The sequence below is a fragment of the Pholis gunnellus genome (assembly GCF_910591455.1).
Source record: "Pholis gunnellus genome assembly, chromosome: 1".
NCBI classification, from domain to species: Eukaryota; Metazoa; Chordata; class Actinopteri; order Perciformes; family Pholidae; genus Pholis; species Pholis gunnellus.
This window is the reverse complement of record NC_136528.1, coordinates 1277820-1298514: the sequence shown is the minus strand read 5'-3', so window position 1 is coordinate 1298514 and position 20695 is coordinate 1277820. Positions and strand designations below refer to the sequence as shown.

Sequence of the window (20695 nt, the reverse complement as noted above, 5' to 3'; positions counted from 1 at the left end):
GACGTAACATTTAAACATTGATGTAACGTAACGTTAATGTAACATTGATTTAATGTTGTAACATTGATGTAACATTGATGTAATGTTGTATCTTTGTTGTAACTTTGTTGAAACGTTAATGAAACATTGTTGTAACATTGATTTCATGTTGTAACATTGATTTAATGTTGTAACATTGTTGTAACATTGATGTAACGTTGACGTAACATTTAAACATTGATGTAACGTTAATGTAATATTGATGTAACATTGATTTCATGTTGTAACATTGATGTAACGTTGACGTAACATTTAAACATTGATGTAACGTTAATGTAATATTGATGTAACATTGATTTCATGTTGTAACATTGATGTAATGTTAATGTAATATTGATGTAACATTGATGTAACGTTAATGTAATATTGATGTAACATTGATTTCATGTTGTAACATTGATGTAACGTTAATGTAATATTGATGTAACATTGATGTAACGTTAATGTAATATTGATGTAACATTGATTTCATGTTGTAACATTGATGTAACGTTAATGTAATATTGATGTAACATTGATTTCATGTTGTAACATTGATGTAACGTAATGTTGATGTAAAAACATCTAAAACATGTTTTAACATTATAAATCTACTTTATATCATTACAGGTTATCTTGTGCAGAAAGTACCAAAAAACAAAATCTATTGCATTTGAACATAAACGCTCACACATTTTAATATTCGTCACATTCAGCGTTTTCCATTCAAAGCAACAGTTGAGCTGATGGTTCCAGACTTATCAAAGAAACGCATCATGTGAACAAAAACAAAAGTTGGATAATCTTTATTAAACGTCTTCTGAGATGATGAAAGGGTGAGATGACACATTATTGCACCAAGTTGAGCCCGATGTCACCAAAAGACCGACAGCGTCGCCGGCTCTTAAAAATAGAGGCAGCAGAGAAAAATATGCCATCTGAACATTTCTCAGTCGTCAACCATCTTCTCATAAATAGATTTATTGTTTTGTCCGTCAATCACACCTTTTATGTACACATCACGAGGACAACGTTCCAGCAACAGCCGCGCATTTCTACACAAGCCGATCAGTCAACAAGCCAGAAAGCATCTTTCATCCTTTATGTTTTATCATTTTTGGCTCGTTAACTCACCTTCTCTTGTGACAAGAAGAAATGTACAGAACTGCATATATACATACATACAGTCCGTCATAGATACTGTACAGCACACATAAATACAATAAACCTTAAATACACAGTATGTTGTCTGCGTTTTCTTTTTCATTTACTGACTCGCCGTCTTTAACGTGTTCAAACGGCCAAAGCGAGGATGCAGACACCTTTGGCTTTGCAGTTTAAAGGGAGCAGGGTGGGAGAGGTGTAGTGCTTCTGATACGACTATTTACACATTTGGAGCTTCAGTGCATAGTTTGAACTCAGCATCGCGATTATGTGCAAGATATGAAAGCAGGCGAGGCGAAGGAGAGCAGCACGAGTATACAGTAGTGTTAACTTAGGGGTATGGCTTCCTGCACCTTCTTAGGCAATTCAACTTTTCTTTCCTCGTCTGTGAAAACAACAAACCGTCGGCAACAAGCTAGAATCGTACGTTAAGGCTCGATTCACCGTAAAACATTGAAAGAAAAAGAGCCGCTGGAATTCAAGTCTGAGAAACAAATAAAAAGGAAGTTACATTCTGTGGAGCCTCCACAGCAACACGTGTGCTGGGATCTTCTTTAGCATCATCTTTACCGTAGCATACATGAACGAGGGGGAGACGTGTAGTGCTTCTCGTCTGTACGTGCAGCACCTGTGACGTCCCAGCATGCTTTACAACATCCCGGTGTGTCCGCGGGGCTACAGGGCACCGGTGAGGCACATGAGGACCAGCAGGTGCAACGTGAGCAGGTAGCCCAGGAAGAAGTATCGAGAGCGGGCACGGCTCGTCAGCAGCCGCGAGAAGTAGAGGCTCCGCCCCCGCAGCCAGCGCCGGCACGCCACCGCGCCGCCTTTCACCTGGAGGAACAAAACGCAGAGCGATCAGAGACACAACCAGGTCGAAGGGTTCACACGAACGCTAAAAATCCCCTCGTCACAGTCGTACCTTTCGTGTTATTAGAGGCTGGTTTGGGTTGAGGCTGAGGGCTTCCCACTCCTCTTCTGTTTCCATCTCGATGCTGAAGTCTCTGGAACTAACACTGCAAAACAAACGCATCATCAAAGTCAGCCACCATCGTGCTGTTTCCTTAGAGCAGTACTTTTATTTATATATATATATATATATATATATATATATATATATATTGCAGTGAAAAAACAGGTGACAGAGTAAAACATGAAGCATAAAATGCTCTGAAACTTCTTGGGGTTCAGGGGTAAGCTGACATAAACATCATGTTGTTGGGGTGCGCTTGTTTTCGTGACCCCACCCTCCTGTTTGGCTTTCACCTCTTTTCTTTGTCGGAGCACCAAAAAGGCTCGTAAGGATTAAAGAGGATATGAAGAGGATTAAGAGAGGTGTTGTGTTGTGAGACGAACGTCCTGAACGTCTTGAAATGAAGGATTTGAATGAAAAAGCCCTGGTTGTAAATTGACGTTTTATGGTGTGTGTGTGTGTGTGTGTGTGTGTGTGTGTGTGTGTGTGTGTGTGTGTGTGTGTGTGTGTGTGTGTGTGACAGAGACAGAGACGGACAGATCAGTGACCTCTTCGCTCCGTCCTCAGTAAGACGCAAAGCCTCCTCAGCCGTCTCTCTCCTCGCTCTCTCTTCAGTCAGACTCTGCTCCAACTCAAGCAGCCTGAAGACACATAAACATGTTTCAGTGAACCAATCACACATAAACAACATGTTTCAGTGAACCAATCACACATAAACAACATGTTTCAGTGAACCAATCACACATAAACAACATGTTTCAGTGAACCAATCACACATAAACAACATGTTTCAGTGAACCAATCACACATAAACAACATGTTTCAGTGAACCAATCACACATAAACAACATGTTTCAGTGAACCAGTCACACATAAACAACATGTTTCAGTGAACCAATCACACATAAACAACATGTTTCAGTGAACCAATCACACATAAACATGTTTCAGTGAACCAATCACACATAAACAACAAGTTTCAGTGAACCAGTCACACACAAACAACATGTTTAGTTCTGTCTCCTCACCTTTCTCGGAGCTGACTGGCTTCAGCGGTTTCAGCCGTCGTGGAGTCGTTGCTCCTCTCCTGAGGGGCTCCGGGTGCAACCTCAGCGAACACCGACCCCTGGTGGTGGAGACGCAGCATTACAGGCAAATAGAGAAATCTTTATTGTCTGCTTTGATTGGCTTCATTTCATAGCGCGACAATACAGAGAGACAAGAAACAAAGGGAGGGAAAGTACACGATACAACTTCAGGTCATCTACCTGAGACTGAACCTGGTGCTCCAGCCAGTGGCAGCGCTCCTGGGCGTCACTCAGGGTTTGGGAGACGGCTCTCAGCTGAGCTGCAGCAGCACCTTTCTCCTCCACCACCTGCTGCAGCTGGAAAGGGGGTGAGGGGGAGGAAGAGGGGGAGGGAGAGGGGGAGGAAGGGAGATTTTGCACATGACCATGGTGATGCAGCAGTCACTTCATCTTTTCATTATCCTCAAAGAACTGTTTTCATTCTAACTTCAGAGGTTATGTCGTCTGTAGAAAGAGCAATATCAAATAAATATCTTGTAACAATAAACGTTTAATATAATCAAACAGCTTTGCTACGTCGCCAATATCACTCAGTGTGCGTCTGCACCGCCAGCGTGTGCAGACGCGTTGCGTTTGAGGGACGTGGGAGAGCTCGGCTGTCGTCGTACCTTCAGGTTGAGCTGCTGGGAGTACTGGTCTCGCTGTTGGATCTCGTACAAGCAGCGCTGCAGGTCTCTGTGGAGCTGGATCCTCTCGGCCTCCAAGCGACTCACCGCCTCGTCCGCTGCACTCCGACCGGCCAAAACAACCGATTCCTGATGAGGGGAAGGAAAAAAATCACGTTTGTTTGTATAGAATCAAACCGGTTTGAAAAACAAAAGAAGAACAAAATCTCAAACAGTTGAGTGCAAAATAGTATTTTTTAGGTTTAACTCACCTTGAGCGGGTCCTTCCTCTCTGCGTCAGATCTACAAAACAGACAGAAAAAAACCTTTAGCATCATAAGAAAATATATTTCATTTCTCACGTGCGCTCGCGGCAGTTTGGGCGAATATCCAACGTCCCGCTTGTTGCCAAAGAACGAGACACCGTTTATGGTTTTTGTGGATGAACAAAAACGTTTTGAAGCAAGAAGTTTTGGGAAAGACCAGACCTGTGAGTTGTAGATGAGGTCCGCCACACTGACAACACCACGTGCATCGACAGGGTGGATCTAACACAGTTACACGACACTTTAAATTGAAAACCCAGCAGCTGAACTGATCTCCGGTCTACTTTTACCTCAGATCTGTCGATCCTTGCTGGAAGCTGCTGATTTCTCTTTCAGGTGGAACTCTGTGAGTTCGCTGCAGTTCTTCCACCTCCTGCAACAACATCAACGTCTTTAGTCACAAAGATCAAACTACTCATCCTCGACTAAATGTGTTCAGACTGAACTTCACAGACACAAACACATGAGCGTCCCAACACAAAAACAAAAAGAAACTCCACCATGCAAGTCAAAGCGATGATGTATGAAACAACGTTGACCCTGCATGCTTTTCCTTCTGCAGAATGAAACGGCGCAGAGAGGAAGTGACAGCCAAACTCAAACCACAGCGGAGGGACTTCACTTACCGGCCCTTCCTTCTCACTCCGGAGGACACTTCCCTTTGACTTTCCCGTCTCCGGACTCGACCCTTGCCTGGAGGACTCGACCGCTCTTTTGGCCCCGGCCAGCTCCTCCATCAGCCGCTCGCGGTCGTTTTGGAGGCTGGCCATGGATCTGGAGAACGCCGACAGCTGCCTGCCGAACGCGTCGTTCTCCAGGACGACCCGCTTCAGCTCCTTTTCCTTCTCCGACAACTCCCTCGACAGCTCATCCAGCAGCTTGCTCAGCTCTGCGTGCGCGTCTCTGTTCTCTAAAGCTGCCGTCTTCCGGACGAGGATGTCCCTCTGTTTGGCGAACATCGCCAGGTCGGACGTGGAGTCCCGCAGGCCGCGCTCCGCCTTGTTCAGGGCCGCCCGAGTCTCTCGGAGCTCCTCGTCGTATCCGTTTCTCAGGATCTTGAAGTCCTCGATGAGCTGGTCTCGGTCGTTCTGCAGAGCGGCCATGGCTCTGCACATGGACTCGTTCTGAGCCTTGGTGTCTTTGCTCTGCGTCTTGGCCTCCGATAGCTGCTGCTCCATCTCCAGCAGCTCTGCGGCGAGCTCCGCCGTCCTGACGTCCGCCGTCTCCCGCTCGGTCCTCATCAGCTCCACCTCGCGCTCGAAGGCGTCCAGCTCGCTGTTGTACTTGTCCTCGGCTTGCTCCAGGTTTTTGTCCGTTTCAGTCTCCACCAGCTGCATTTTCCCCTTCAGCTCGTCAGTCAGGACCTTCTGAGCAAGAAGCTTTTGCTGGAGGTTGTTACATTCGGCCGCTTTGGCTGCGACCGCTTCCTGCAAATCGGAGATCACTTTGCCTTCATTGGTCGCAGCTCTTTCTTGTTTTAGAGTCAACATGTCAGCCTCCAGACTGGAAACCTGAGCTTTGAGTTGAGAGATCTCTGCTCTTAAAATATCACTCGCCTCTTCCTCCTTTTGAAGGTCCAACCGAGACTCTCTGTGCTGCTTTTTGGCTGCAGCTTTTTGGTCTTCCAGGTCTTTGATCACATCCTGCTGCTTCTTCAGCAGCCCCTTCAGCTGGTTGTCCTTCAGGAATAAAACCTGATTCAGATCCTCTCTGTACCGGACCAGTTGAGCCCTGAGCATAGCGTTCTCTGAGTTGAGATCATCCATTTGATGTAACAGCTTCCGTATTTCATGTTTGAGGCCTTTGTTGGCGCCACCCTCCCCGTCGGCTGAGCCGTCTTTCCCCTTTAACCCTAACTGGCTCTTTGCTTCAAGGATCCTGTATTCTGACGTCAGTCGCTCCCGTTCGCTCTGTAGAGACACCATCGAGTTCTTGAACGACTCCATCTTAGCGGCCGCCTGCTCCTTCTCCTGGATGGACCGGTCTACTTTAACTTGCAGGCTTCTCACCTTCGCTTCGAGGCCTCTCAGCTCTTTGTCGGCCGTCTCTCTCTGGTAGCGCGACGACGCCAACCTGTCCTCGTACACGGCCGACTGGGCGCGATGATTAGCCTGGAGCTGTTCCAGATATCCGGACATCTGTCCGTCTCTGCAGGACAGCAAGGAGGAGATCTCGGCGTCTTTGCCGTGGAGGAGTGTTTTCAGCTGCAGAGAAATCCCCTCCTGCTTCTCAAAGTCGGCTTGAACTTTGTCATTTAGAGACCGTAAAAGGAACAGCTGAGCGTCCGAGTCCGCGTTGGTCTTCTCCACCTGCTGCAGATTTAGCTGCGTTTGGGAAATCACGTCTTCCTTGTTGGCGAGCTGTCGGTTAAGCTTGTTCTTATCTTGGTCGATTCTTTCGGCGTGAGCGCCGAGCTCCCTCACCTGTGCGTCCATGAGCTCCACGGTCTCGGAGAGCTCGGCGTTGCTCGCGCTCAGGACAAACAGCTGCCTCTGCTGCGCCGCGGCAGCGACGGAGTATTCGCTGAGAGTCCTCTCCAGTCGGGACTTGGTCACTCGGAGCTCGTTCACCTCTTTGTCTTTCACTCTCATGTCCTCCAGGAACCGCTTGATCACGAAACCCTGCTCCAGGAGCTGGCTGTCCTTCTCGTGCAACGTCTTTTGGTACAAATCACTCCAGCGTTTGGAGGCATCTGCGCCTTGAGGAGTGGCGGATAAAGCGGACATCTTGGCCTCGTTCGTCTCAGCCGATCTCTTCAGATTATTAATCTGAAGATCCTGAGAGTCTAAGTGCTGCCTCAGCTCAATCACTTTTTGACTTTCTTTATCTCTCAGGTCCTTAAGGTCTTCTATCTGCTGCTGTAACATAAACTGATTCTCCAAATAAGAACTGAATTGTTTCTCATCTATACTTGGTGATGATGTTGTGATTTTGTGATCCTCAGATTTGTTACTTTCCTGCGAGATGTCCAGAGCCAGCTGGTCTCGTTCAGACTCAACACTCAGGATCTTCTCCGTGGCCTCCTGGAGGAGCTCCTTGTGCGTCGTCAGCTCGGCTTCAACCAGTTTACTTCTCTCCTCTAAAGCCGACATTTGCTCCGAGCTTCTCTTCAGCTCTCTCTCCAAGTGTTCACAGGCTGACCGTGAGCTCTTCACAGCGCTTTCCAAATCCAAGATCACTTCATGGTATTTAATGCAGTTTTGCTGCAGGTGATTTATCTCGTGGTGCTTCTCTCTGAGCAGCTCTTGCAGTTCTTTCTTCACGTTCTTGGAGCCCTGACTGCCCCTCTGAACCGTCTTAAGCTTCTCCTCGAACTCTCGGACCAGTCTGAGCTGCTCCTCCTCTTTTTCTTGGCGAACTCGACCGCTCGTCTCTTTGCTCGCCGCCAGCTGAGAGGACAGCTGCGCGTTTTGGGTTTGCAAAACGGAGACGGACTCGGTCAGTTCATCGATACTCTCAGAGTTTTTCAGGATCACAGTTTCCAGATACTCGTGTTCATTTTTCACCTTGTCTGAAATCTCTTGAACGTTTTCGAGCTCCTCCTGTAGAAGAGACTTGTCGTCCTCCAAGATCCTCACCTTCTCATTCAGGCTGACGCTCTCTCGGGTGTGTTTGTTCATGACATCTTTCAGCTCTTTAATGTCGTCGTCTTTCTTTTCCAGCTGCAGCTCGTGATCGTTCTGCATCTTCTCCAATCTTTCACAAAGATTTTGCTTCTCTTTTTGTAACAGATTGTTGATTTCCAACTGAGCTCCGAGTTCTGTTTTCTGGGCCTCGATCTGGGCCGTCAGGGAATTATTCAGACTGAGCGCTTCGTCAAGTTTGAGCTGCATGTTGTTTGTGTATGTGTTTGATTCGGAGTGCTTCTCTTCCAACGAACAGTTAGCCACTTCAAGCTTTTCTGCCAATCGGTTATTTTCAACCTCCAATTCAGTGAGCTTCTCTCCGAGTTTGCAAATCTCCGCCTCCGATTGTTGATCTTTATCAGTCAGCTCGCACGTTGCCAGTTTGTGGTTTTCCTCGAGCTCAGCCAACTCTTTTCTAATTTTCTGATTCTCCTCCTCCAGCCCCTCAATCTTCTGCCGCTTCTCTTTGGAAAATGTGTGCATCCTCTCTTTAATTCTCCCATTTTCTTCCTCCGTCTCTCGAGCTCGCTTGTCCAGAAACTCCATCTCGGTCTCATGTTTGTGGATTTTTCTGAGGGCTTCCTGCCGGTCTCGTTTAGCTCCCTCCAAAAGCTGTCTCATCTTGTCCATTTCACTGCTTACGTTCTCATAAGCCTGAAGAAGAGACTCGTACTCTTGCTTCAGCTCGGCGTGCTTGGACTTCCACTTGGACAGCTCCTCTGTCTGAGAGTCCTTCAGAGACTCCAGCTGGCAGGAGAAGGCTTGTTTCTGCTGCGTGATGCTTTCTATGGTTAGTTTCAAGCTTTCACAGGCGGCTGACAGGCTGCGATTATCACTGAGGACGCCCTCCGCCTCGCCGCTGAGCTCGTCTTTCTCCCTCGCCAGAGTCGACACGGAGCTTTCCAGCTCCACGTTCTGCTGTTTTAACTTCAGCACCGACGACTCCAGAGAGCGGTACTCGGCTTCTTTGGCGTCATGTTTGGCTGACAGCTTTTCTACTTCTTCTTTGAGCGTTGCGTTTCCCTTCAAGAGCTCTTTCCTGGAAACTAAAGCCGCTTGAAGTTTCCTGGTTAGGAGAGCAGCTTTGCTCTGGCTGTCCTTATCGTTCGCTTTGGTGCCGTTGACTCCAGATTTCTGAAGCTCAGCAGCCTCCGTCCTCATCTTTTCAACGGCACTTTCATGCATTTTAATTTGACGCTGCAATTGCAGTTCGAGTGCAGATATCAGTTCTTCCTTTTCTGAAACTTGAGCCTGAGAAACTGACAAGGCGTCGTCTCTCTCCTTTAGTTTCACTTCAAAGTTTTCCGCACATCTGCCGGACGAACGGGGGAATTCGTTGTTCACGTCCTCCTGTTTGTTTGTTTGAAGCTCGTTTTGATGGAGCTGCTCATTCAGCGCCGTCACCTCGTCTCTGAGTTCACCGATTATTCTGAAAGCATTTCCATTTTCTTGCTTTAACAAATCCAACTTCGTTTGCGTTTCAGAACAATGCAGTTGTGCTTTTTCAAGGTCCTCAGTTAAAACACTTTTGTCATCACAGAGCTCCTGCTTTGTTTGTGCGTCCGTCTTTTCGACGGCTAAAACTTCTAAAGATTTCTGTGACACTAAAGCCTCAAGTTCCACTTTCATCTGGTCACTTTTCTCCAAAAGAGCCTCGTTTTGCTCCATCAAGAGTTGATATTTTTCCTCATTTGCATGCATGTGTTCCAGTGAGACGCTCAGCTCATTCAATAAATCCTGCTTCTCCTCTTCGCTCTTTAGCTCAGCGACTTTAATTGCTTCCTGATATTTCTCAACTTCTTCCGCTTTCTCTTTTACTTCTGCATGAGCTTTCTCCGAGTCCTTCTCTAGCGTCTGAAGTTTGGATTTCAGAGCGTCTGCTCTTCGCTCACCGACCACCAGAGCCTCGTCCTTACTCGCCATCTCAAGAGACGAGCTCTCAAATTTAGATTTAACATTTTCAAGCTCTGTCTGCAGGTTTGACAGAGAATGGCACTGGCTCTCCTTCTCAGCCAGACACATCTTCAGATCTTGCAGAGTTGTATCCCTCTCTTCGACAAGCTGTCTCAAAGTGTCCAGCTCGTCTAGATCGGACAAAGATCTCTGACGGAGCGTCTTCAGCTCCTTGACCTTCTCGTCAAAGTCCAACTGGACGGCGTTCAGCTCGTTCGTCTGCTGGCAGCGTTGCTCTAAGAGAGCCTTGTAGTCGTCTTTCAGCTCAGACAGCTCTTGGGTTAATTTCTTTTCGTTCTCTTGAGCTTTCTTCAGCGTCTCTTTGCGTGCCAGCAAGGCAGCCTGGGCCTTTTTCTGTATCTTCGCCTTTTCAAGCTTCATCTGAACAAGCTCATTTTCCAAATCGACGAATGAAGCAGCGGAGGAAGATCTGTCCTCTAAGTCTTCTTTGAACGCCTTGATTTCCTTCTGAAGCTCTTCTGATTTCTGCACCCAGCCGTTCCTGTCTCGCCCGTACGCCTCCTCCCTCTCAGCGGCTGTGGACTGCAGCTGCTCCACGAGGATGCTTTTCTCAGTCAGCGTCTGCACAGTTTCTGACAAACTCACTTCTTTCTCGCCGAACGCGGCTTGCAGCATTTGTTTTTCCGACTGAAGTTGTTCCACGAGTCTTTCACTTTCTGTTTTGAGTTTGAGAATCTCTCCTTCTTTCTCAAGAAGTTTCTTTTCAAGAAGAGAAAGGTTTTCTTGAGACATCTCTGCAGAGGCCTGAGCTTGATTTGTTACCTCTTCTAATTTATCCTGCAAAAGTAATGCCTCACTTTTATCCTTTTGGTTTTCATATTGCTCAATTCTTTTCAACAGATCCTTCCTTACAAGGAGAGCAGCCTGAAGCCTCTTCTTCATTGCGTCCTTCTCTTTAGACACCTTGGCCACTTCACTCTTTAGATCGTCATTTGTGTTGATCAGCTCAAGCTTCTCACAATTCTTGGATTCGATTTCACTCAGAGAGCGTGACAGACGCTCCTCTAACTGCTGAGAAACCGCTTCAAGCTTCTTCGTGGAGGTTTCGTGTTCTCGCTCAACGCTTTCCAATCGTGCTGTCAGAGAAGTCTTTTCCTCACCGAGTTTCATTCTCTCTTTTGAGGCAGATTCGATAAGTTGGGCGACGGATGCGTCTCTATCCCGTAACTGCTGACTAAGTCCAGCGAGTAACTCCTTCTGCTGACCGATCTGAACGCTCATACAGTTGAGCTGCTCATCTTTTGCTTGTGATTCTCTGTGTAAAGAAGAGTGTTTGACAGCAGCTTCTTTCACCGTCTCCAACTCGGCATCCAGTCGAGTCTGCAGATGCTCCACCATCTCTTTCAAAAGAGCAATTTGTTGACCCTTCTCCTCGTTACTCCTCTCTCCTCGACTGAGTGTGCTCTGTGTTTTTTGTAATTGTGCAACAGTTTCCTCCAACTCATCTCTCAAAGCATCTACCTCGGCCTGATGGCTTTCTTGTAATTGTTTTATCCCGTCCTGTAAAGAAGCAGCTGATCTCTCAGACTCTTTGTCGGCACCGGTTTTTCTCACTACAAGTTTTTGCAACTCCTGTTCTGCAGCTTTTAGAGCCTGTTGCAGATTAGTGTTGTCATTATCCTTTTCCTGGACAGACGCTAAAACCTTCTCAAGCTGAATCCTGGACGCTGACGCCTCCGACTCTTTGGTGCTCAGCTGATCAGACCTCTGCCTGATAGCGGAGGAGGCCTCTGCGAGCTTCTCCTGCAAGCTGTCCAAGTCTCCTTTCAAAGCATTAACTTTCACATCTTTAGATTTCATTTCATTTTCAACACTTTTCAATTGTTCTGCAAGCAGGTTCTTATCCTGTTTCTCTCTATCCAGAACTAACAGCCACTCTTTCTCAGAATCCTGCAGAATCTGCTCTATCTTGTCAATGTTTTCTTTTAATTGAGAAACCTCTTCGTCTTTGGCACTAACCTTTGCTTGAAGGCTCTCCTTCTCGGACATCGTTTGCTCCATTATTTGGCTCAAGCTGCTGGACTGCTGCTCCATCTGGACCTGCGACGCTCGTACTTGATGATGTTTCCTTTCCAGCTCTTCCCTCTCCGCCAGATGTTTCCTAACCTCCTCTTGCAAATGTGTGTTTTCATTACTGACAGCCGTGAGACGTCTCTGGTGCTCCTCCTTTGACAGACCGATCTCCTCATTTAGCCTCTTGTTCTGCTGTTCTAGTTTCTGCATTTCTGAGACCAGCTGGGATGCGTGTTTGGCCTGGGATGTGTACTGACTGTTGATTGCATGGAGAGCCATTTCCCTCTGCTCCAGGTTTTCCGTCAGTGCGTTCATTTGTGCCACGACTTGAAGATGTTGTGATTTGAGTCGTTCTATTTCGACGGTCAGCAGCGACACGCTGGCTTGATGGGAAGCGAATGCTTCGTCCTTTTCCTTCGAAAGACTGGAGTTCAGGTCTTCGGTTTTCTGAACTTTGTGATGGATGCGAGATAACTCACTCCTCAGTGTTTCTATAGTCGTCTGACGTTCGTCACTGGTGTCGTCCAGTAACCTCCGAATGTTGGACACCTCCTCCGTCGTCTGGGACAGCTGCTTCCTCACATCCTGCAGCTCCTCCAAGTTAGCGGCGTATTTCTCTTGCAGGTTGTTGAAGGCACTTTGTGTTTCCTCTGCTGACGTTTTGAGGTTTTCGGACTCGGCAGACAGGAGCTGGATGTGACTCTGAAGCTGTGACACCGACTCTGTGCTTTCCACGAACTTAGACTTGAAGAGCAAAGCGTCATCTGCTCTTCTCTGGATATCCTGAAGAGACTTTGATTGGTCCAAAAGAGCCGCCTCCTTTTCATCAAAGGCCTTTTTGAGATTCTCTGCCTCAGACATCTGCACCTGGAGGCTGCTGTTGAGCTTTGTGACCGATTCTTCGAGGTGGGACGTCTGCTCCTTTAAGCCCTCACACTCTGCCTCTTTGGCTCGTAGGTTTGACTTGAGATCCTCAACGGCAGCTGAAGAGTGACTCTGATATTCAAGACTCAGCTGTTCTTTTTTCTCCAAAGTATTTTTCAGTACAGAAGACTCTGAGGAAAGACGGTCAACTTGTCCTCTGAGTTTACAGATGGATTCTTCAAGCTCTGAAACTTTTGCACTTAAACTCGCATTGTCATCTGCTTTCTGTTTCAGCTGCTCCTCCTGCTCAGAGATCCTGCCGGTGAGTTGCTGGATCAGATTCTCCTGCTGTTTCAGGGAGTCATCTTTTCCTTGCAAGGTCAAGTGAAGCCTGTCCTTCTCCGAGTCTGCAGTTTGGAGTTTGCCGTCTCCATCACAGACTTCCGTTTTGAGATGTTCGACCTCTTTGCGCGTTTTGGACAACTCCGTCACCGTTTTCTGAAGTTCAGATTTCAACCTCGCGTTCTGCTCGCTCAGTGCTTGAACGTTGTCGGTAAAATCGATGATCTCTGCTTTCCTCCGGTCCTCATCCCGAGTCAGCTGACCGTTTTCCGCAGCGAGTTTCTGCACAGCGGCCTTCAGGCCGGTCATCTCAACCTCCATCTCTGCAGCGCTCTCGTTCATGGCGCCGAGCTGACTGCTGAGCGAGAACACCGACTCGTTTCGTTTACTCAGCTCGTCTTTCTGGTTTTGAAACTCATCCCTCAAGTCTTTTAATGTCTGTTCTTTTTGCTCTATGATTATATTTGTCTCTTTCCTGAGTGTCTCTACTTCACTCTGCATCTGGGACACGAGGGCTTTCAGCTGCACCGCTTCATTCTGATGAACGCTGCACTGCTCTGCTTTCTGCTGAAACATGGCGTCTTTCTCCAGCAGCCCTGACTTCAGCACAGACCCTTGCTCCTGAAGCATTGACACAGTGTCCTGAAGTTGCAGCAGTTGGTTCTGCTTCTCATTCAACGACGCGTCGAGTCGACCAACTTGCTCTCGTTGACTTTCAAGTTGCTCTTCTCTCTCCTTTAACGTTTTTGACAGAGACGTGCATTCACTTGTTTTCTCAAGCAAACCTGCAGAGTTCGACTGTTCGCTCTCCTTGAGGATGTTTTTTAATTCATCTTCTGCAAAAGCAAGCTCCTCCTTTTCCTTCAACAGGCCGTTGATTATCTTCTGATTCTCTGAGATTTGAATTTCAAGTCCAGAGTTCTGTTCCTGGAGTGAACTCCTCTGAGCGGTTAGTTCAGAAGCTGATTTGATGTTCTGCGCTAACTCCTCCTGTAGTCTCTCGTTGCTTTCTGTGAGGCTGCTAATCTTCAGGCTGAAACTGGCGTTCTGCTCAAGAGTCGCTTTGAGCTGTCCATCGAGGTCAGACCGAACCTGAGCCTGCAGAGCGAGCTCCTTCTCTCTGGATTCACAGGCAGCACGGAGTTGGTGGTTTTGCTCCGTCACCGCCTGGATGTGTCCGTTTAAACCAGCCAGGTCCGTTTGCCTCAGTTCTGCTTCGGACTCCAGCTTCCTGGCGTTTTCCTCCATGACGCGGATCTGCTCACTCAGAGACTTGACGGTGTTGTTTGCGTCGTCCACTTCCTCTTTGTGTTTCTGACTCTGTCGTGACACATTTTTCAACGTTTCTTCTCGCCCCTCGATCAGCTGGCGAAGCTGCGAGCGCTCCTCATTCAGCGAAGCAGCTTCTGCCTGCAGTTTGATCACAATATTTTCCTGGTGTGTGATCTCGTTCTGCAAACTGTGGTTCCCTTCCTGCTTCTCCGTCAACATGGTCGCCTTCTCCTTTAACTCAGACTGCAGACTGCATTCCTGCTCTCGAAGCAGAGCCAGTGTCTCCTGAAGCTGCGTCTGCTGCTGTCTTTGGGCCTCGACCTGCGATCGGTGATCCTGCTGGAGCCGGTCCGCCTTCGACGACAAGCTTTGCACTTGCTGCTGCAGTCGCGTCACCTCTTCCTCTCTCTCCCTGAGCGACTGGCCGAGGTTACTGCATTCGTTGGTTTTTGCCAGCAGAATCTCTGAGTTTGAGTTTGTGCTTTGCTCGAGAACTTTGTTTAACTCGTGAGCTCGAAGAGTCAGATCCTCTTTATCCTTTTGTAGCCGTTCAACTGTCGTGTTGTTTTGTGAAAGCTGCGTTTCCAATGTGGATACTTTGGTTTGCAACGAATCCCTCTCAAGTGTAACTCCTGAGATAGTTGTTACGCTCCCGGTTACTTCCAGTTCGAGTCTCTCTTTCTCTTTTGTGAGACCGTCGACTTGATTCTCCAGACTGTGGTTGAGTTCAAGAGCGGACGAAATCTCTTCACCGAGTTGGTTAACGTTCTGCTTCTGCTGCTCCAGCTCCTCCGTCAGCCCTTTAAGTTTCTCTTGCAGCTGCTTTTTCTCCGTCTTCACGCTTTTTAATTGATTCTTGAGTTTGGAGATATTTTCAGATTTGCTCTGGAGTTCGCTGCTCAGTTTCTCGTTTTCTGAATCCCGGTTTTGCAGTTCGTTGTTGAATTTCTGCCTCTCGTCCTCGGCCTGTTTGTCCGTCGTCTTTAGTTGGTTTTCCAGCGTGTCTATGGTTTCCAGTTTCTCTTGAATCTCCTTCTTGATGTGCTCCTCGCTCTGCGTTTGCTCCTCTAACTGTTTGGACAACGTCTGCATTTCATGACTATATTTTTCCACCTGTGCCAGGAGTTGGTTCTGTTCATCCTTGAAAGACTTCAGTTCTCTCTCATACGTCTGTTCTTTCTCGCTAAGCTGCTGCTGTAGCTGCTCACTGCCGGCGGTTTTGTCCTTGAGCTGCAAAAGGAGTTCTTCTGACTCCCGCTGCTTCTGCGTGGACGCAGTCAGCTGTTCTTTTAGTGAAGCGATGTGTGTTTCACATTCAGAGAGATGGTTGCGATGGCTCACAAGCTGCTTCTGGATCTCCCCCCGAAGGTCCAGGTTAGTTCTCTTGTCCTCCTCCGTTTGCTTTATCAGATGTTCCAGCTCAGCCTCTCTAGACTCTCGTTCCTCTTTGGCCTTGAGCAACTCCTCCTCGGCGTCCTTTACTTTCTCCACCAGCTCTGTGATCTTGCTGTCCAGCGCCTGCTGATCTGAAGTCTGAGACCCTCTGATGACCGTGGCCTCCCGCTCTGCCTTACTCAGAGCGTTTTCTACACGAACCAGGTTCTCCTCTTTGAGTTTGATCTCCTGCTTCAGCACGGCGACCTGCTCCGCGTACTCCGCCATGTTTCCGGCGAGGGTTTGTATCTCCTCCTCCTTTTCCAACAGCGCGTCTTTGAGTCTGTCGATTTCACGCTCGCAGCTCTGGAGGTCGTGAATGAGCTGGGCTCGCTCTTCCAAGTGGGCGGAGTTTAATTTGTCCAGCTCCTCGTTTGTCTGATCGAGCTCCGTTTGTAAAGTTTCGATGGTGACTTCCTGCTTTTGTGTCTGAAAACGAGAAGATTAAAAAGTTTATTTTTATCTCTTTTTTTATCACAAAGCCATATAACATTACTGCATCTCATGTATTCATTATGGTCGTGTGTAGAGCGTCTTCTGTTACGGATGTTTGATGACTCAAAACACCGGTCGTATAAAACCACTCTTCTCTGGTTGTATTAGCTAACAGAGCTAATGAGCAATATGTAGCGACGGGGAGAAATGTGATCGTTTTCATTGTCAAAACAACGTGGCTGAGGTCGAATTCATTCACGGGAAACTTTGATGATTTTCTCAGGAGCTGCAGTGACACAGAACTCGTTGAAAATCTGCAAAGTTTCCCTTTTTATCTCCCCCTCGTCCTCCTCTTGGTCTCGGGTGAGGAAGGTGTATGTGGCTCTTGATTTGATTTGATTTTATTCCCTCTTGAAACTGTACACATCTCTAATATTCTGTTTCACTGTGAAACGCTTCACAGTACAGAAGATAAAGACGCTCTAAGTTCCCTTTCACTGGGACTTTAACCGCAAATCCTCGTATGCAACGAACAGACCAAACAAATGAAAGATGCTGATGAGTGAAACAACATTAACGTGTTCATAAAATCACACCTTCTCCTTCAGCACACCGAGCTTCTGCGTGAGGTCGACGACTTCTGTTTTCAGCTCAGAGCACCGTTTCTCTGAGCCGCTGCATCTTTTAGAAACGTCCTCAAGCTGCAGGGAAGAAAGAGAACTCAATGAAATGAACCGCTGCAGAGTATTAAACAGAAACTAACAGAATAATGAGTCAAAGCTCTTACGGCGTGCTCAGCCTGAAGGAGCTTGTCAGACACCTCTTTGCACTGAATTTCCTTTTCACTCAGAGATTCTCGGAGGCCGCTGATGAGTTCCAGTTTCTCCGACGTCTTGGCCAACGTGTTCTCCTTCTCGATGAGGGAGCTTTCCAGGCACTCCTGTGTGTTACTGAGTCTGAAGAACACGATCACACACACACCGTTAAAACATTTAACAAATGCCCGTATCAAACGCCAGGCTGTACGCAGCAACGTCAAAACAGATCCATGTAAAGCAGAGGACAGAGAGCTTCTGTCCGTTATAAAGATGTGGAATACTCTGCAGCAATGAATGTTCAAGACAGAAGAAAAGAGATGTGCAGCTTTTATGAATGACTCCTCCCTCTGTGTATCCTGCTGTGCTCCTACGTGATGAGAGGAAGTGAAGCTCACCCTTTGAGCTGCTCGTTGAGGCTGCTGACCAGCAGCTGGTGGTTCTCTGCATCTCTGCTCTGTTGACTTCGGAGGCCGGCCAGCTGGCTCTGCAGTCTCTCCGACTCGTTCTGCGGAAGCAGAAGAAGACGGATCAATGTGTAAAGATTTAAAAGAGCGCCGGACACAGAAAGAGTCTCACTGCACACAGACGTGGATCCCAGCAGAGAGCTGGAGAGGACATCAAAGGACAGGTGGGATTTGTTTCTACAGTCAACACAATATTTGATATTAGCAGACGTTTATTTGACCCGTTTATGTGGAAATAATGAACTTTGATATTCACCATTTTTGACTGTTACACCTCTAAACATCTCTACTGTCTCTTTAAGCAGTGAAGTGTGATTTATGACACCCGGTGACTCTGCGACAGAACATTTCACTGAAACATGATTTGAGAAACAGAACGTGTCTGAGATTAAACGAGCACACCACACCGTTAGCCGTCACCGCCGGAGGGGCTCTCCAGCGCACACACACACACACACACGAGAGACACCAACACACCTGAGAGACCCAAAATGGCTGCTCATCTTCATCTACATCAAACGTCACCTGTGTTAGAAGAGCCTGTTACAAAATCCTAGTCCTCGGGGGGGGGGGGGGGGGTAACATGCAAATCACTCATCGTTTCCTCCATCAGTATGAACGAGCACAGTTTACATTAAACAAGACAATTACAGGCTGGACGCCGTGGCGATGACGTGTTCACGTGACGTTACCTGTAAGGCCTCTATGCGAGCCTGCAGCTGCAGCCGGTCCTCCAGGTCCTGACAGCGCTCCTCCAGACTCAGGATCTGCTCCTGCAGCTGGTTCCGCTCCAGCTCCAGCTCCTCCACGACGGACCGCAGACCGTCTGCAGTCATCAGAGAGGAGAAGATTCAACACCGTGTACAATTCCACTGCAAAGTTACCATCAAGGAAACTCAACACTTCCTGCACAGATGTTTCAGATTAAAAGCCTTGCGGCGGCTCAAAGGGTGTAACTGGCTCGTCGGGCTGTCGGTGAACCACAGATGGAAACATTGTGGCGGTAAAAAGCTGCTGGCTGAATGTTTTAAAAATGCAACTTGGAGTAACAACAACTGTGACAACATGAAGTTACCGGTTAGGTTTCCACCATAACAACATAGTTTATGATTAAACTGTGCTGGTTTACATTAAGTCAAACAGACGACATGTTTGTATTAAACAGTGACAGCCCTGCTGTCTGGGGGTAAAAAGAGGTAAAGAAGAGGTGAAGCAATAATCACAGAGTCTCTTTAGTATTAAAAAGACATTCATTGATTAGAAGACAGAGTGTGAAATGCATCTCAAGGTTTATCCACAAACAACCACAAAGTACGTCAGTCAGATTTCCATTAAACTCCCAAAATCATAACGTCCATTGTTAGAGTTCATTTGGATATCTGCTGAAGTAGTTTTTGGTTTCATTACAAGAAGCAGCTTAAAAAGACAGGATGAGAGGAAATGAAGAAGAAAAAGAGCCGAACATGCAAACAATAAAACAATAATGAATAAATAAAACTTACCATGGATGAGGAGTTTATCCCGTCACCTACATTTATACCATCTCACAAGAATTCAGTGCGTTCAGTGGACCAACAAACACCAGCCAGCTCAACCAGCATGCACAACGTCCACAGAAAATAAACTGATGAAGACGAAAACCAATGAATGAGTGTCTCTCTTGGGGGTTACACCAATTGTCCCAGAGTTTTAATGTGAGGAGAGCTTACATTTAGCTTGAGTCCACAGGTGGAGATGAAGTCAAGCTGAACCCAGTTAACCCAGCTCTCACAGTCACATAGTGGCAGGTTAGATGGAGAACAGGGACATAAACCAACCAAACAGCCACAAACCCCACACTAAATACAGTGTTACGGTGACAATGACCAAATATCAACCCGGTGACACCCTCCCAGAGCGGCGTGAGGATGAATGTGTGCATGCCGGTGTAAACTGTCCAGCGGGTCTCACACCTGTGTCGGGAGTACTGTACTCGGGCCACCAACCTCCCATGTTCTCTCCCTCCATCGGGGTGGTGCTCTCTGAGGGGCTCCGGGGGTCCTGGAACGAGGCCTGTCCGTCAAACTCAAAGTCCTCCTGTGGGGGGGCGTATGTGAAGCATGTGAAGAATACTGAATATTCACAAAACACTGAACTATTCCTTTAATATTAGTCAATGAGAGCAGTCAGGAAGTACAGTATATTAGAGCTCTGTCAATAATAATAATAATAATATTATATTTAATAACACCTTTCATGGTGCTCAACCATTTTGAGTCCCAATCATCAAAACAAAACCTAATTTCAGTGAAACTTTTCTGAAAGTTTGCAACTCAGTGAGCTACTTTTATAAAAAACTACGAAAAAAAACCTAAAAACTAAACTGATCTGAATTTTATCTTCTGTGTTTATGACGTAAGAACTGAAAACGTTCGGGAGAAAAGTTTCGTCAAGTGACTTTTTTAAAGTTTGTCTTTCCTTCGTCTGTCAAACAGATGAAAAGAATTTCCCCTCACGGGATTAATAAAGTATCCATCCATCCTTCCTCCATCATCCATCCATCCATCCATCCTCCATCCTCCATCCACACATCCATCCATCCATCCATCCTCCATCATCCATCCATCCTCCATCCATCCATCCATCCACACATCCATCCATCCATCCATCCACACATCCATCCATCCATCCATCCATCCATCCTCCACCATCCATCCACACATCCATCCATCAACCATCCATCCATCCACACATCCATCTATCCACACATCCATCCATCCATCCATCCACACATCCATCCATCCATCCATCCATCCATCCTCCACCATCTATCCACATATCCATCCATCTATCCATCCACACATCCATCAATCCATGAAAAAGATTTGGAAACATCAGCACATAGAAACATTTAACAAATGTCTAGAAGTGTACCTGCAGGCTCCGCTGGGCCGGAGCGGCCATCTTCTTGGCCCGTTGCTGGCCGAGCCCCCGAGCTTGAGTCAGCTCCTCCTCCAACTCCTGCTGCCGAGTGGCCAGTGCTGGATCGGAGCAGCCAGGAAAGAACCAGTCATCCTCAATCAGTTTTGTGCCACAGGGAGAGGGGGGTGTTTGGGTTGGATTGAGGATGTATCGATGGATGGGTTTAAAAACGGGGGAGGACAGGATGAAGGGAAAGAGTGAAAGAAGACGGGTTTTGTTTTTTGTGTGTTTTTTTTGAAGACAGGATGGCAGAGAAGGAGAACAGATGGAGTGTGTTGGTGTGGTTTGGATGAAGAGGGAGACGAGGCACTTTCAACT

The 20695-nt window shown here is 47.2% G+C and overlaps 1 protein-coding gene across 2 annotated transcripts in view; it reads right to left on the bottom strand.

The window, feature by feature from the left end:
* Nucleotides 1-719: 719 nt before the first annotated feature.
* LOC306695944 (uncharacterized protein) overlaps nt 720-20695 on the bottom strand; it is a 31235-nt gene continuing 11259 nt past the window's right edge. Inside the window, exons 15-29 of one of the 2 annotated variants that reach the window (XM_079159383.1) lie at nt 20330-20436; nt 19369-19492; nt 18109-18242; nt 17348-17457; nt 16922-17090; nt 16731-16835; nt 4801-16128; nt 4465-4547; nt 4121-4151; nt 3852-3998; nt 3424-3540; nt 3184-3281; nt 2704-2796; nt 2105-2198; nt 720-2016 (exon numbers count right to left, since the gene is read on the bottom strand). In XM_079159383.1, coding sequence (XP_079015509.1) covers nt 1858-2016; nt 2105-2198; nt 2704-2796; nt 3184-3281; nt 3424-3540; nt 3852-3998; nt 4121-4151; nt 4465-4547; nt 4801-16128; nt 16731-16835; nt 16922-17090; nt 17348-17457; nt 18109-18242; nt 19369-19492; nt 20330-20436 — 12899 coding nt within the window. In that variant the 3' untranslated portion in view covers nt 720-1857. The remainder of the gene's footprint in view (nt 2017-2104; nt 2199-2703; nt 2797-3183; nt 3282-3423; nt 3541-3851; nt 3999-4120; nt 4152-4464; nt 4548-4800; nt 16129-16730; nt 16836-16921; nt 17091-17347; nt 17458-18108; nt 18243-19368; nt 19493-20329; nt 20437-20695) is intronic. The other variant, XM_079159384.1, reaches the window with a different exon arrangement.